Here is a 14,853-nt window from a genome sequence, read left to right on the forward strand (position 1 = left end):
GAAGAAAGGTCACAGGACTTGAAACATTAACTCTGTTTTTCACTCCACAGATGCTGCCAGACCTGCTGAGTTTCTCCAGCAATTTCAGGTTTTTATTATGCTATCTCTAAAGATTGACTCAGTGATAAGACCTTAAGACACGGGAGCAGAAAGTAGGCCATTCAGCCCATCGAGTCTGCTCCACCATTCAATCATGACTGATAAGTTTCACAACCCTATTTTCCCGCTTTCTCCCCGTAACCCTTGATCCCCTTGATAGTCAAGAACCTGTCTACCTCAGTCTTAAAATACTCAATGACCTGGCTTCCACAGCCTTCTTCAGCAAAGTAATGATGGCCAACTGCCATCGATTGTCATGAAAACCCATCTGGTTCACCAGTGTCCTTTTGGAAAATAAATTGGCCATCCTTACTCGGTCTAGTCTACATGTGACTCCAGACCCACATCTGTGCGATTAACTCTTAGCAGCCCTCTGAAATGGCAGAGGGAAGTCACTCACTTTCAAGTGTAATTAGGGATGGGCAACAAATACTGATCTTGCTAGAGATTCCTACATTCACCGCAAGAACGGAAATTATGGATCAGGAATATTGACCACCTTAGGAAAATGGCACTGCCCCATTTGCAGAGGTGGAAGACACCTCACCTCTGGAGTTAAGAATTAGTCACATAATAGACAGCAGATTTGTGGTATAACTACACATTAGTTGGCCGTTCGGCCCTCAGCTACAGTGGTGTAGCTGATCAAATTGTTTTGGAGTATCTCATTTTGGTGATTGGATGCCAATTTTGTCATTAGTTTGTCCTTCCTCAAGGTGTAGAATTGAACTTGGAACCATCCTGTCAATATATATAGAACCATACAGCACTGAAACAGGCCCTTTGGCCCATCATGTCTATACCGGTCAACAAACACCAAACTACACTAATCCCATTTACCTGCACTTGGTCCATAGCCTACTATGCACTAAGTGCTCATCCAGATGCTTCTTAAATGTTGTGAGAATACCTGTCTCCACCACCCCCTCAGGCAGTGCGTTCCATATTTCTACCAAGGTCTGAGTGAAAAAAATTATTTCCTTCAGAACTTTTCTCAATCACTGACTTCTCACCTTCAGTATACCCTCTGGTCTTAGATACATCTGCCATGGGAGAGCTTGACAGAACTTGTTCATCACAGCTGTGAAAAGGAATTCTCAAAGCATTGAAGCATGGACATTCACTCAGACTGATCTAATATTTTAATAAAATGCAGAATTGAACATAACCTGCACTGCCCATAGAGGTGAATGTGTTTGCATCATTTCTTCAGCAACATCTCTGTGTTGGTGTGTCCACTGTGGATGGGTGAGTTCCTCCTCAAAGTCAGAAGGCTCTGGGCTTTGAGTCCTATTGAGAGATGTGAGCCTATATTCCAGCGTGGCAAACCCAGTGCAGTGCTGTGGGAGTGCTCCACTGTCGGAGGTGCCAGGGTTAAAGTCATGCAGTTAAATATTGGGGTCTCGCCGAGGTGAGAGGCAAAGTTGGTGTGCGCGAAGTAGGCATCAAACCAGGCCCCATCTCCAATGTCAGCTGGGCTCTGGCCAAAATGAATCTAAGCTCTTGTTTCCCAGAAGGAATGTGAATCAGACTCTTTTAGAGCCTTGTTGGAGTTGAGCTTTGGAGGCTGATTGGGATTATCCATCCCATTGCCAAGGACGCCATGTGATAGGGTCAGGAAGGGGCACTGCTGGGGGTTGGCAGCTGCCCAGAGTTGGGTACCTAGCCTGAGTCATGATGCCGCCAGAAGTCATCTTGCAGCTTGGTTGCATTTTCTGATTTTTCCTTTAATGTAAAGTTTTTTGGTAAGTGGCTAAAGGGGACATCCTCCTAAATGGGCCCCACTCCCAGCTATGGTTTTAACTGAAAGGACAGTTGCCCTTCATTAGACTGGAAATATAAAAGACTCCCCAACTTATTGGGAGAAGGTGAGGTCCCCAATTTATGAACATCCACCATACAGACGCCTGTACGTATGATCATGATGGAGGAGAAAGTGAGGCCTGCAGATGCTGGAGATCAGAGCTGAAAATGTGTTGCTGGAAAAGTGCAGCAAGTCAGGCAGCATCCAAGGAACAGGAGAATCGATGTTTCGGGCATCAGCCCTTCTTCAGGAATTCCTGAAGAAGGGCTGATGCCCGAAACGTCGATTCTCCTGTTGATTGGATGCTGCCTGACCTGCTGCGCTTTTCCAGCAACACATTTTCAGCGTATGATCATGATACCATACAGGAGTGTAATTATAAAGATCCAGCATATGCATGTTTCTTGTATTTACAACCGGTCACTTTATATTGCCCTGCATTGTGTTCTGACCTGCGTACAAGTCAACTCATAAATGGACTCAAGAACAGGTCTGTTTGCAACCCAGGGACTGCCCATAGACATGGTGGCTCAGTGGTTAGCACTACTGCCTCACTGTACTAAAGATCCCAGGTTCGATTCCAGGTGCCTGTCTGTTTGGAGTTTGCACGTTCTCTCAATGTCTGTCTGGGTTTCCTCTCACAGTGCAAAGGTGTGCTGGGTAGGTGGGTTAGCTCTGGGAAGAGATAGGCAGGAATGGCCTTCAGTGGGGTGATATGGTCTGTGTCCACTGTGACTAGTTTTGTGGGCATGTGTCGGAGTCACTAAGTGATAGGAATATCTGGAAGGAACCCTTTACAGTACGTTGGAAGTCACCTGACCTGGAAGGGAGGGTACAGGATGTGATCATATGAATAAGAGCAGTCAGAAGGAGCCTCCACGAAAGCTCTGCTGAAGTTAAATCTGTGAGTGATGCTCTTTTAAAGGCTTCTTGCACACCCTTGTAATAATCTTATCTTTATCAAATTCCCACTGGATGCATGTCCAGCACCTGAAAACCATTCTAAATCCTCTTCCCTGTCTCAGGAATAGCCCAGCTCATGACCCCTAGTTCGGCAACCAATGTGTGGACCGTAATTATAACTCACCCGTTCTCCTTTCTCTCCCCGCTCTCCTTTCTCTCCCTGGAGCCCATCGAATCCTCGGTCACCCTGTGTTACAGACCAGATCATATCAGTGCCGTGAGATACATAAAGATCAAGGGCTGGGAAACTATTGCACAAAGCTCTGTCACTATTTTCATACCTTGGGTCCAATGAGACCCTCTTTCCCAGAGAGGCCAGGGGGCCCAGGTGCACCAGGATCACCCTGAAAGATAAAAGAGCAATCAACACCAGACCTCAGGAATACCACCATTCCCAGGTTTCTCTAATTCCGTTTGGAGACCAACTAGACAGTCTGTCACATATAAGAACGCAGAGCATGTTGGTGGATATAACACAAAGTGTTCACTATAGAAATTCCCAACCCGAACCTCTCTAGACATGTGGAGTGACAGGAATGTGTCACCAAGACAGCATGACAATAGATCAGCTCTTAAGGAGTCCCAGTAAAATTGGAGACTTTGGGAATCAGGGTGTAAACTCTCCACGAGTTGGAGTCAGATCTAACACAAAGGAAGGCAATTGTGTTTCAACTGACAGGAGGTGCGTGCTGGTAATCAAACCCCATTACTTCATCTGTTAAATGGAGCAGCTGCATGGGGTAGCATGGTGGCTCAGTGGTTAGCACTGCTGCCTCACAGCACCAGCCTCGAGCAGCTGTCTGTGTGGAGTTTGCATGTTCTCTCTGTATCTGCAGGGGTGCTCCAGTTTCCTCCCAGAGTCCAAAGATGTTCAGGTCAGGGTGGATTGGCCATGCTAAATCGTCCATAGTGTCCAGAGATACGTAGGCGAGGTGGGTTAGCAATGGGAAATGCAGAGTTAAAAGAGATGGGGTGGGTTACCCTTCAGAGGGTTGATATGGACTTGATGGGCTGAATGATTTGTTTCCAGACTGTAGAGATTCTATGATTATAAAAAGTGCAAATTTTTTACTTAATCAGCAAAATAGTCCCTTTTTTCTCTGTTATTACTATTACATAGAACAAAGGAGTCTTTCACGTGGTTTCTTCAGTAATCTCAAACCTAATTTATTTATTATAAACATAATTTTTCTTAAGTAAGAAAACTGATTATTAACTCAGCCACCATGCAGAATTAAACTATACGTTAATCTCTCTCTCAAATACGCACACAAACAAAACACAGTTTTGCAGAAATATAACGAATTTTGGAATAAAAAGTATAAAAAAAAACAAGGTTATGGATTCAGAAGGTTGAATGGGTTCAGCTTCTTGATTCTCCTTTGATTTCCTGTTGATCTAATTGGTGTTTGTCACTGAATGATGCAAGATCCTCAGACCAGATTTCAGGTTCAGAGGGACAGGGCGAGGAGTCCTGATATACAACACACAACAACTCCAGCAGCTGTTGCTCAGCAATGAACAGCACAGATCCAAAGCGGTGTTGTGCAACAAAGCCAAAAAGCACATCCCTTGTCATTTCTTAAAAGTATTTTTTGGATGGAATCTCCAAAAATTATTTGCTTTTCCAATAAACAGCTAACAAATACAGTTTGACCTTTTGACTTTTTGCTTTGAAGAGATCACATGATAAAGCTTTTTCAACCCAGATATGTCTAAACATTCCATATTCCAGTTTATTATAGTCCATAAGTACATGTACTCCTAACGTTTGTCATTGTTGAAACCAATCAGCTCAGCCTCAGAGCATTGCTGCAGGAATTATTTGTAAGAAGTATTGCTAAGATGCTGCAGTGCATTCTGTGTTTTGTGTCACATTTGATCCTAAAATGAACTCTTGATTCCATTTTCTTAACCATCATTAAGTCTATCTATTTCCAGCTCTGGAACACTGCCCCAGTATCAGTTCATCAGCTTTGTTAGCTCAATCCATGACTATTCTGAAGTACTTCAGACTGGCATTGCCCATTCTACCCTCCGTAAGCTGAAGTTCATCCAAATCTTTACTGCCCATGCCCTAACTCACACCAAGTTCCATTCCCCTATCACCTTTGGTGCTCAGTCACTTACATTGGTTTCTGTTCAAACAGCATCTTAGTTTTAATACTTTTTATCCTTGTTTTCAAATCTTTCCGTGGCTTCACCCTCCTCTGTGGCTGGGATTTTCCTCCAAATGGTGAGATCTCGGTGTACACAGAATCCTGGCTGCTTGAGTATCACGAATGTCATAGAGTCATAGAGATGTACAGCATCGAAACAGACCCTTCGATCCAACCCATCCATGCCGACCAGATATCCCAACCCAATCTAGTCTCACCTGCCAGCACCCGGCCCATATCCCTCCAAACCCTTCCTATTCATATACCCACCCAAATGCCTCTTAAATGTTGCAATTGTACCAGCCTCCACCACTTCCTCTGGCAGCTCATTCCATACACGTACCACCCTCTGTGTGAAAACGTTGCCCTGTAGGTCTCTTTTATATCTTTCCCCTCTCACCCTAAACTTGTGCCCTCTAGTTCTGGACTCCCTGACCACAGGGAAAAGACTTTGACTACTTACCCTATCCATGCCCCTCATAATTTTATAAACCTCTATAAGGTCACCTCTCAGCCTCCGATGCTCCAGGGAAAACAGCCCCAGCCTGTTAAGCCTTTCCCTATAGTTAAAATCCTCCAACCCTGGCAACATCCTTGTAAATTGTTTCTGAACCCTTTCAAGTTTCACAACAACTTTCCGATAGGGAGGAGACCAGAATTGCACACAATATTCCAACAGTGGCCTGATCAATGTCCTGTACAGCCGCAACATGACTCTAAAAGGGAACATTAATTGTTCCACTGTTGATGATTGTGCTTTGTAGGCCCTGGAGTTCCCTCTCTGTACCTCTCCATGTCACTTGACTCCTTCAACCTAGTTTTGACCAAACTACTGGCCATCTGACCTCATACCTCTTTCCGCCTGACATACAATGATAGTACCATAATCGAATAAACCTCAACCCCATCCAACATACTGTTGACCAGAAACTTAATTGGACCAGCCACATCAATATCAGGACTAAGGCATGCTCGACCACAGTGGGGAGTAACTTGCCTTCTGATTTCCCCATTGTCTACAAGGCCCAAGTTGGGAGTGTGATGGAATACACTCCAATTGTCTGGATGGGTGCAGCTCTATTGTACTCGAGTTTGACACAATCTAGCAGAAATAGCCTGCCTGATCCACTACTCCCTTTAACAACACAGAGGCAGTATTGTGCAAAGACTGCACGAAACACTATACAGACAAACAGGTCCCACAGACACCAACTATCCACTAAACATCACCACCAGCTGTCCCTAGTAGCCATGCACATGGATGACAAGGGCAACAAAATTGACTGGGACAACACAATGACCACAGGACAAGCTAAACAGAGGACAGCCAGAGAATTTCTAGAAACATGGCACTCAGCCATGGACTCCATCAACAAACACATAGAACTAGACCCAATATACGACAACAAACTACCAGAACTGGCAACCAGAAGCAGCAGGAATGGAACCAAATAAATTCCAGAAGAGGCAGTACAGCAGCACTTTACAGGAGGCTCCAAAGCCCTGAAGATGTCACTCAGACAGGGGACAAACATCTGCAAATCAACTTCCCAGCTCGGCGAACATATCCACAACCACGGCAACCAGCACCCGACATAGATTGTTACAGAAACCTCGAGTATTGTGTACCACCTACTGAGGAACTGCAGCAACTCACCAGGTCTCTTCTGATAGCACTCTGCAGACCCACAGCCTCTACTGTCTGCAAGGACATGGGCAGCAGATACATGGGGACACCACCCCCTTGCAAGTTACCCTCCAAGCCACTCACCATCCTGACTTGGAAATATATCGCTGTTCCTTCAGTGTTGCTGGGTCAAAATCCTGGAATGCCAGGGACTGCAATGGTTCCAGGCAGTAGCCCTCCACCATCATGTCTGGGGGAATGCTGGCCTGACTACAAATGGCCACATCCCGTTAACAAACAAAAACAGAATGTGATATGATGCCATCACAGCCTAGTTTTGTATTGCTCTCCAGATTTAAAGTGACCCTCCTGCCCTCTCCTTTTAATACTTCCTTTTAATCATCTTGGTAATATTTTGTTTGTGACTAACTGAGGTTTTGGGTGAATCTGGCCCAAAGCACGTGTTGGGTGCCCAATTCTGGACATGATGCTTTTTCAAAATTCACTTGAGAGGTGGGAATCACCGGCTGGGTCAACGTTTATTACCCGTCCCTAGTTGCCCCTTGAGAAGGTGGGAGTGAGTTGCCTTCTTGAACCGCTGCAGTCCATGTGCTGTGGGTTGACCCCACAATGTCCTCAGAGAGAGAGCTCCAGGATATTGATCCAGCAACAGTGAAGGAACGGCGATATATTCCCAAGTCAGGATGGTGAGGGGCTTAGGGGAGAACTTGCAGGGGTGGTGTTCCCATGTATCTGCTGCCCTTGCTCTTCAGGATGGAAGGGGTCATGAGTTGGGAAGGTGCTGTTCGAAGATCTTTGGTGAATTTCTGCAGCACATCTTGTACATGGTACATACTGCTGCTGCTAAGCTAATGTGCAGTATGGTCCTTTAGGGAAAGAAATTGCCATTCGTACCTAGTCTGGGCTACATGTGACTCCAGACTCACATCAATATGCCCTCTGAGCATATTGTGAATGTGTAATAATGATGGCCCAGCCATCTCATGAACGAATTTTTAAAATTCACCAAAGATCCTTAGACAGCAGCTGATAACATCCATTACCTTCCACTAATGCCTTTAAAAATGGTGCACCATTTACTGAGCACTCTCTCAATGAATTCTTACCTGTTCCCCCTTCCTGCCAGGGAATCCAAGTCTGCCAGGAATACCAGGGTCACCCTGCACAAAGAATTTCACCAAGTAAGAAATCAAAATGACGCAGAATAAACACCAGCTCACCGTAAGACAAGAGCTCAGAATTGTTTTTAAAAGGACTGGATGCAATGGCTATTAAAAATGAGCAGTATCAGAAGCTTTTTCAACAAAACGGGCAGCAAAGGACAACCTTTCTTCAACTCTCTCTTTTGTTCAAGGTATCCTGAGTACCTTTATATTCCTAGTGAAGCACTTCCTTACACAAAGGAGAGTGAAATTCGGGAAATCTCTCGTCCCACGAGGAAGCTGTCAGGGGTGGGGGTGGGGGGTTCAATTGGAAGTTCCAAAACAAAGCTACGTTTCGGTGAGGTAAAGTTGTCCAGGGATGCAGAATCGAGGTACATAGGCGAAGGCGATGTATCAGCCTTGTTTTATGGAAATCTTTAACAAAACATTAAACCCTAGACAACATCGACACATGTTCACCCAATACTACTTTTTCAATTACGGAGATATTAGCCAACTTGCATGCTAATATTCAATTTGTAACTTGAGGTTTACATTACTTACATCCTTTTTCATTTACTTTCTGAATTAAGACCATAAAGACTCAGGAACAGATGTAGGCCATTCAGCCCATCAAGTCTGCTCCACCATTCAATCATGGCTGATCTGATAATCCTCAACTTTACTTTCCAGCCTTTCCCCATAACCCTTGATTCCCTTCTTGATTAAAAACCTGTCAATCTCAACTTTGAATGTGCTTAATGACCTAAACCCTACAACCCTATATAGTAAAGAATTCAACAGATTCAGTATCTTCTGACAGAAGAAATTCCCCCTCATCTCTGTCTTAAATGGGTGATTCTTTCCTCTGAGATTATGCTCCTTCATCCTAGACTCTCACAAAAGCAGAAACTACCTTTCCACATCTACCCTGTTAAGTCCCCTAAGAATCGTCATTGTTTCAATATGGTTGTCTCACATTGTTCTAAACTCCAATGTGTACAAGGCAACATCGTCAACCTCTGCTTGTCAGAAAATCCCTCCATGCCAGGGATCAACATAATGACCTTCAATTCCAGTATTTCTTAGATAAGTGGACCAAAAGTGTTCACCAGCATTCTCAGTATGTTCTAACTAGCGGGCGTGTATAGTTTTAGCTGTAGACTTCCTTATACTGCAATCCCTTCTAAATCAAAGCCAACATTCCATTTGCCTTCCCTATTACCCCCTAAACTTGGATGCTTGCTTTTTGTGATTCGTGCATGAATTCTCTTCTTCCGTAGTTTTCAGGAGTCTTTCTCCATTTAAATAATCCCCAGATCCAGTATTTTTCCTACCAAAATACATAATCTCACATTATATTTCATCTGCCCACTCTCTTTAACTGTCCATAACCCTCTGCAGACTCTTTGTGTCACTCTCACCACTCGCTTTCCATCTGTTTTCAGGTCATTGCCAATTTGGTCAGAGTATATTCACTTTTCTAACCCAAGGTGTTAATATATATTATGAATACCACTGACCCCTGTGGCTGAAATAAAAGTGAACTATTTAGTCACCGTGTCTATTCTTACCTTGTTTCCCTTCTCTCCATCAGTGCCACAGGCACCTTTTGCCCCTCTGTCACCCTGTAAAACAAACCAAATTGTACACCAGTCCTTTATATACCAGTCCTTTATACCAGCCTTTTATATATAGCGGTCTTTTGTCTACACCAATCATTTGTGTACACAAGACCATCTGATCCAGCATTTAGTGAATTCCAGCTATTTATGTACACAAACAATTCACATCATTCCTTTTGTGTATATCAGACATTTTTACCAGTCCTTCGCATATACCAGCCCTTCGTGTATACCGGTATTTTACACCAGTCCTTTGTGTATACCAGTCCTTTACACCAGTCCTTCGTGTGTACCAGCCCTTTATGTATACCAGTCCTTTACACCAGTCCTTCGTGTGTACCAGCCCTTTGTGTATACCAGTCCTTTACACCAGTCCTTCGTGTGTACCAGCCCTTTGTGTATACCAGTCCTTTACACCAGTCCTTCGTGTGTACCAGCCCTTTGTGTATACCAGTCATCAGTTCCAGCTTTTTGTGAATTCTAGCCATTTGTGTACATAAGCAATGTGTATCCTTGTGTGTATTATGATGTGAAAGAGCTGGTGCTGGACTCAGGGGGCCAAAGTTAAAAATCACACAACACCAGGTTATAGAACATAGAAAAGTACAGCATAGAACAGGCCCTTTGGCCCACCATGTTGTGCCAAGGATTAATCCTAATGTAAAACAAAATAACTTAACCTACGCACCCCTCAATTCACTTATCCATGTCTAGCAGCCACTTAAATGTCCCTAATGACTCTGCTTCCACCAGCATCACTGGTAACGCATTCCATGCATTCACAACTCTCTGTGTAAAGAACCTTCCTCTGACGTCCCCTCTATACCTTTCTCCTAATATCTTAGAACAATGACCCCTCATACCAGTCAATCCTGCTCTGGGAAAAAGTCTCTGGTTATTGACTGTATCCATGCCTCTCATTATCTTATATACCTCGATCAGGTCAACTCTCTTCCTCCTTCTCTCCAGAGAGAAAAGTCCAAGCTTAGTCAACCTCTGTTCATAAGGCAAGCCCTCCAGTCCAGGCAGCATCCTGGAAAACCTTCTTTGCACCTTCTCCAAAGCCTCTGTATCTTTCCTATAGTACAGCGGCCAGAACTGGACACAATATTCCAAGTGTGGTCCCACCAGGGACTTGTAGAGCTGCATCAAAATCTCGCGGATCTTAACCTCGATCCCTCTATTAATGAAAGCCAAAACAATGCTTTATTTGGAAGTACTAGGTCTCAGAGCACTGCTCCTTCATCAGGAGGTTGTGCAGCAGGATCAAACATAAGACACAGAATTCAAAGCAAAACATCACAGTGTCATACAGCAATACATCATTTCAGCTGTTTGATACTGTAATCTTTTGCTATAAGTTCTGTGTCTTACGTATGATCCTGCTTCACAGCTACCTGATGAAGGAGCAGCGCTCTGAAAGCTAGTGCTTCCAAATAAACCTGTTGGACTATAACCTGGTGTTGTGTGATTTTTAACTTTGTGTATATCAGTCATTTCTATCAGCCCTTCTGGAGAACCAGTCCTTTAATATATATACACTAACTCTTTGTGTACACGAGTCATTTATACCAGCTACTGGTGTATACCAGTTCTTAAAATACCAGTTCTTCATGTACATGAGTCCTTTATGAGTACACCAGTAAGTTGTACTGATTGTTTGTGAATACCAGCCATTTCTGCATATCTGCAGCTGTGTTTAACATGGAAAGATGATATGTGAAAAACACCTCAGGTAATGGTGCAGATCCATGTTGTTTTTCGTGGTGGACCTGAGGATTGAATTTCAGACTGATCACTTGGAACTGGTTCACACCAGCCTGTAAGGTTTCACCATTGCACAGTGAGGTCAGGTCAATCATCAAATGTTTCAATTAAGTCATTCCACATTTATCAGAAATGGAAAAGTAGAACAAGGCAAAATGTCTCCTTCACTTCAAGTGTTAATAAATTCGGCCAGTATCCCAAATTTGATAAACCATTTGTATATCTGACCCAGACTTGGAAGGATTCATTATCATATTCATTATCATTTGGGTGGCATGGTGGCTCAGTGGTTAGCACTGCTGCCTCACAGCGCCAGAGACCCAGGTTCAATTCTTGTCTCAAGCAACTGTCTGTGTGGAGTTTGCACATTCTCCCCGTGTCTGTGCGGGTTTCCTCCCACAGTCCAAAAATGTGCAAGTTAGGTGAATTGGCCATTCTAAATTGCCCGCAGTGTTAGGTGAAGGGGTAAATGTAGGGGAATGGGCATAGGTGGGTTGCTCTTCGGAGAGTCGGTGTGGACTTGTTGGACCGAAGGGCCTGTTTCCACACTGTAATTAATCTAATAAAGTCACAGAGCTTGGAAACAGTCCCTTCGACCCAACTCGTCCATGCTGATCAGATTTCTTGAATTGAACTAGTCTCATTTACCCTTGGCCCTTATCCCTTTAAACCCTTCCTATTCATTAGATTAGATTACATTACAGAGTGGAAACAGGCCCTTCGGCCCAACAAGTCCATACCGACCCGCCACCCACCCATACCCCTACATTTACCCCTTACCTAACACTACGAACAATTAGCATGTCCAATTCACCTGGCCTGCACATCTTTGGAATGTGGGAGGAAACCGGAGCACCCGGAGGAAACCCTAGCAGACACGGGGAGAACGTGCAAACTCCACACAGTCAGTCGCCTGAGGCGGGAATTGAACCTGGGTCGCTGGCGCTGTGAGGCAGCAGTGCTAACCACTGTGCCACCGTGCCGCCCACCATGTATCTGTCCAAGTGTCTTTTAAATGTTAAATCTATCACTTCCTCTGGCAACACATTCCATGCATGCATCACCCTCTGCATAAAACGTTTGTCCCTTATGTGCCTTTTAAATCTTTCCACTCTCACCTTAAATCTAAGCTCTCTGGTTTTGGACACCCCCACCCTGGATAAAAGACCTTGCCTATTCACTTACCTATGGCCCTCATGGTTATCACAGCTCAGTCCGCCTGGGATATACATCATGTTTGTAACAACTTACTTTGAAACCTTGAGGTCCTATTTCTCCCCTGTCACCACGGTTTCCTTTCACTCCATCACTGCCATCCTTCCCCGGTATTCCCTGTTAAAGATCCGCACGTGGGAAACAAAGTTAGTACAGCTAATAACAGACAACAGTACAGTCTTCTTGACAAAAAAACCGAACAAACAGGTTCTGAGGAATGGTCACTCAACCCGAAACGTTAACTCTGATTTCTCTCCACAGATGCTGCAAGACCTGCTGAGCACCATGTACAGTCTTCTTGATCCTCTGTCTGACAGTGAGTGACTCACAATCATGAGTTGGCTGGATAGAGTAGATCCTGAGAGGTTACTGCTACTCATACAAGGAACAAGAACAAGAGGGCATAGGTTTGAAGTGATCTGTGAAAGAAACAAGGGCCAAGTGAGGAAAACTTTTTCACTCACTTTTCAATCAATTGAATGGACCTCTCTAATTTCAAATCTAATGTTGATCTTCTGGTTTTGGCAGAAGGAGTGCTTCCACACCACTCCCATCTTTGTAGGTGACATGGTGGCTCAGTGGTTAGCACCGGTGCCTCACAGTGCTAGGGACCTGGGTTCATGTTCCAGCCTTGGACAAATGTCTGTTTGGAGTTTACACATTCTCCCTGTGTTTGTATGGGTTTCCTCCCATGGTCCAAAGATATGCAGGTCAGGTGAATTGGCCATGCTAAATTGCCCATAATGTTAGGTGCACTAAACAGGGGTAAGTACAAGGTAGGGGAATGGGTCTGGGTGGGTTACTCATTGGAGAGTCAGTGTGGACTTGTTGGGCCGAAGGGCCTGTTTCTATACTGTCGGGAATTTAATCTAATCTTGCATTTGTGCAGCTGTAACCTTGTGTGCCTTGCTCTGTCTAAGTGCCCTATGATCTGTACGCCTTTGTTTGCTATGATCTGCCTACACTCCTCACAAAACAAAACTTTTCACTGTACTTAGGTTCATGTGACTACAATAAATCAAATCAAATCAATATCAGTTAAAATCAGAGGAGATCCAAAGATTGCTCCCCATCGGTTAAGATTCAATGTTGCACTCAGGGTCCCAATATTTGAAGTTGTAATGACCATCCTGATAGCCCAACACATGGAGAAGATGTTTCCACTAGTAGGAGAGACTAGGACCCAAGGGCACAGCCTCAGAGTGAAGGGACGACCCTTTAGAACTAAAATAAGGAGGAATTTCTTCAGCCAGAGAATGGTCAACCTGTGGAGCTCATTGCTGTGTAGGACAGTGGCAGCCAAGTCACTGAGTGTATTTAAGACAGAGATAGACAGGTTCTTGATTAGTGAGGGGATCAGTGGTGAGAGGAAGACGACAGGAGAATGGGGTTGAGAAACATATCATCCCATGATCAAATTAACTGGGGAACCAGCAAGTTCGACAGACGAGAGAGATGTTTTTTTTGAAAGGCACTTACTTAAAGGCTGGAAGGAAAGCCATAAAGAGGCCAAAACAATTTTGATACATCATAAGCAATAAATTTAGATTGAAACAAAACTCAGATTAAGTGCAATACGAAGGATTTGACATGAAAAGTGCGTCAAAACAAGTAAGAGAAAATGGCACAGGTAAGTGAATGAAAATGCACCAAACTATACAGATCAAAACTATCAGTGCTTCCATTTATGTTGTTGGATTCAAAATCCAAGTCATTGAATGTATTTAAGACAGAGATAAATAGTTTGTTGATTAGTAAGGGGAGCAATGGTTACCAGGAGAAGGCAGAAGAATGGGGTTGAGAAACATATCATCTCATGATCAAATGGCAGGGCAGACTGGATGGGCTGAATGGCCTCATTTTACTCCTATATCGATATATCTTGACACAGTAAATCCGAAATGAATCTTTCTGTTTGTGTTTGGCAATGAGGGCAGGCTGGTATAGATTGTTCTTCAGCTGAATGATCTGAACAGTCATGGCTGGTTTGATTGCTCTCCATTTCTGTCTAGCCCCTGATAACCTTTCACCCCTCTGTTTATCACGAATCCATCGACCTCTGCCTTAAAACCTATACAAAGACACCAGTTCCACCACCTCTTGAGGAAGGAGGTTCCAAAGGCTCATGGTGCTCTGTGAGATAGAAACAATCCCCCTCCCCATCTCTGTTTTAATTAGGTGACCCCGATTTGTGTTTTGAGTTCTAGCTTCTCCCACGAAAAGGAAACATCCTCTCCACTTGCACCTAGTCAATGTAGGAGGTAACTGCTTCATTCTGTGCGGGGCTGTTTGAGATCACAGGGTTGGATGGTGGGGAGGAATGGGTCAGAGGCCCGAGCAGAAGCCCTCACTCCCCACCCATCACTGCCCCAGTTGTGTACATTTGGGGAACTGGAGGTCACCTTTCACCTCAGCAGGCACATCTCCCTGG

General features: G+C 44.2%; 1 protein-coding gene across 3 annotated transcripts in view; it reads right to left on the bottom strand.

Moving 5' to 3' along the window:
* Nucleotides 1-14,853, bottom strand: part of col7a1 (collagen, type VII, alpha 1) — a 436,569-nt gene that overhangs the window by 17,477 nt on the left and 404,239 nt on the right. For all 3 annotated transcript variants that reach the window (XM_072581827.1, XM_072581825.1, XM_072581826.1), the window contains 5 exons: nt 12,459-12,539; nt 9,390-9,443; nt 7,780-7,833; nt 3,148-3,210; nt 2,991-3,053 (listed from right to left, as the gene is read on the bottom strand). In XM_072581827.1, coding sequence (XP_072437928.1) covers nt 2,991-3,053; nt 3,148-3,210; nt 7,780-7,833; nt 9,390-9,443; nt 12,459-12,539 — 315 coding nt within the window. The remainder of the gene's footprint in view (nt 1-2,990; nt 3,054-3,147; nt 3,211-7,779; nt 7,834-9,389; nt 9,444-12,458; nt 12,540-14,853) is intronic.

The sequence above is a fragment of the Chiloscyllium punctatum genome, chromosome 12 (assembly GCF_047496795.1).
Source record: "Chiloscyllium punctatum isolate Juve2018m chromosome 12, sChiPun1.3, whole genome shotgun sequence".
In the NCBI taxonomy this organism is placed as follows: domain Eukaryota; kingdom Metazoa; phylum Chordata; class Chondrichthyes; order Orectolobiformes; family Hemiscylliidae; genus Chiloscyllium; species Chiloscyllium punctatum.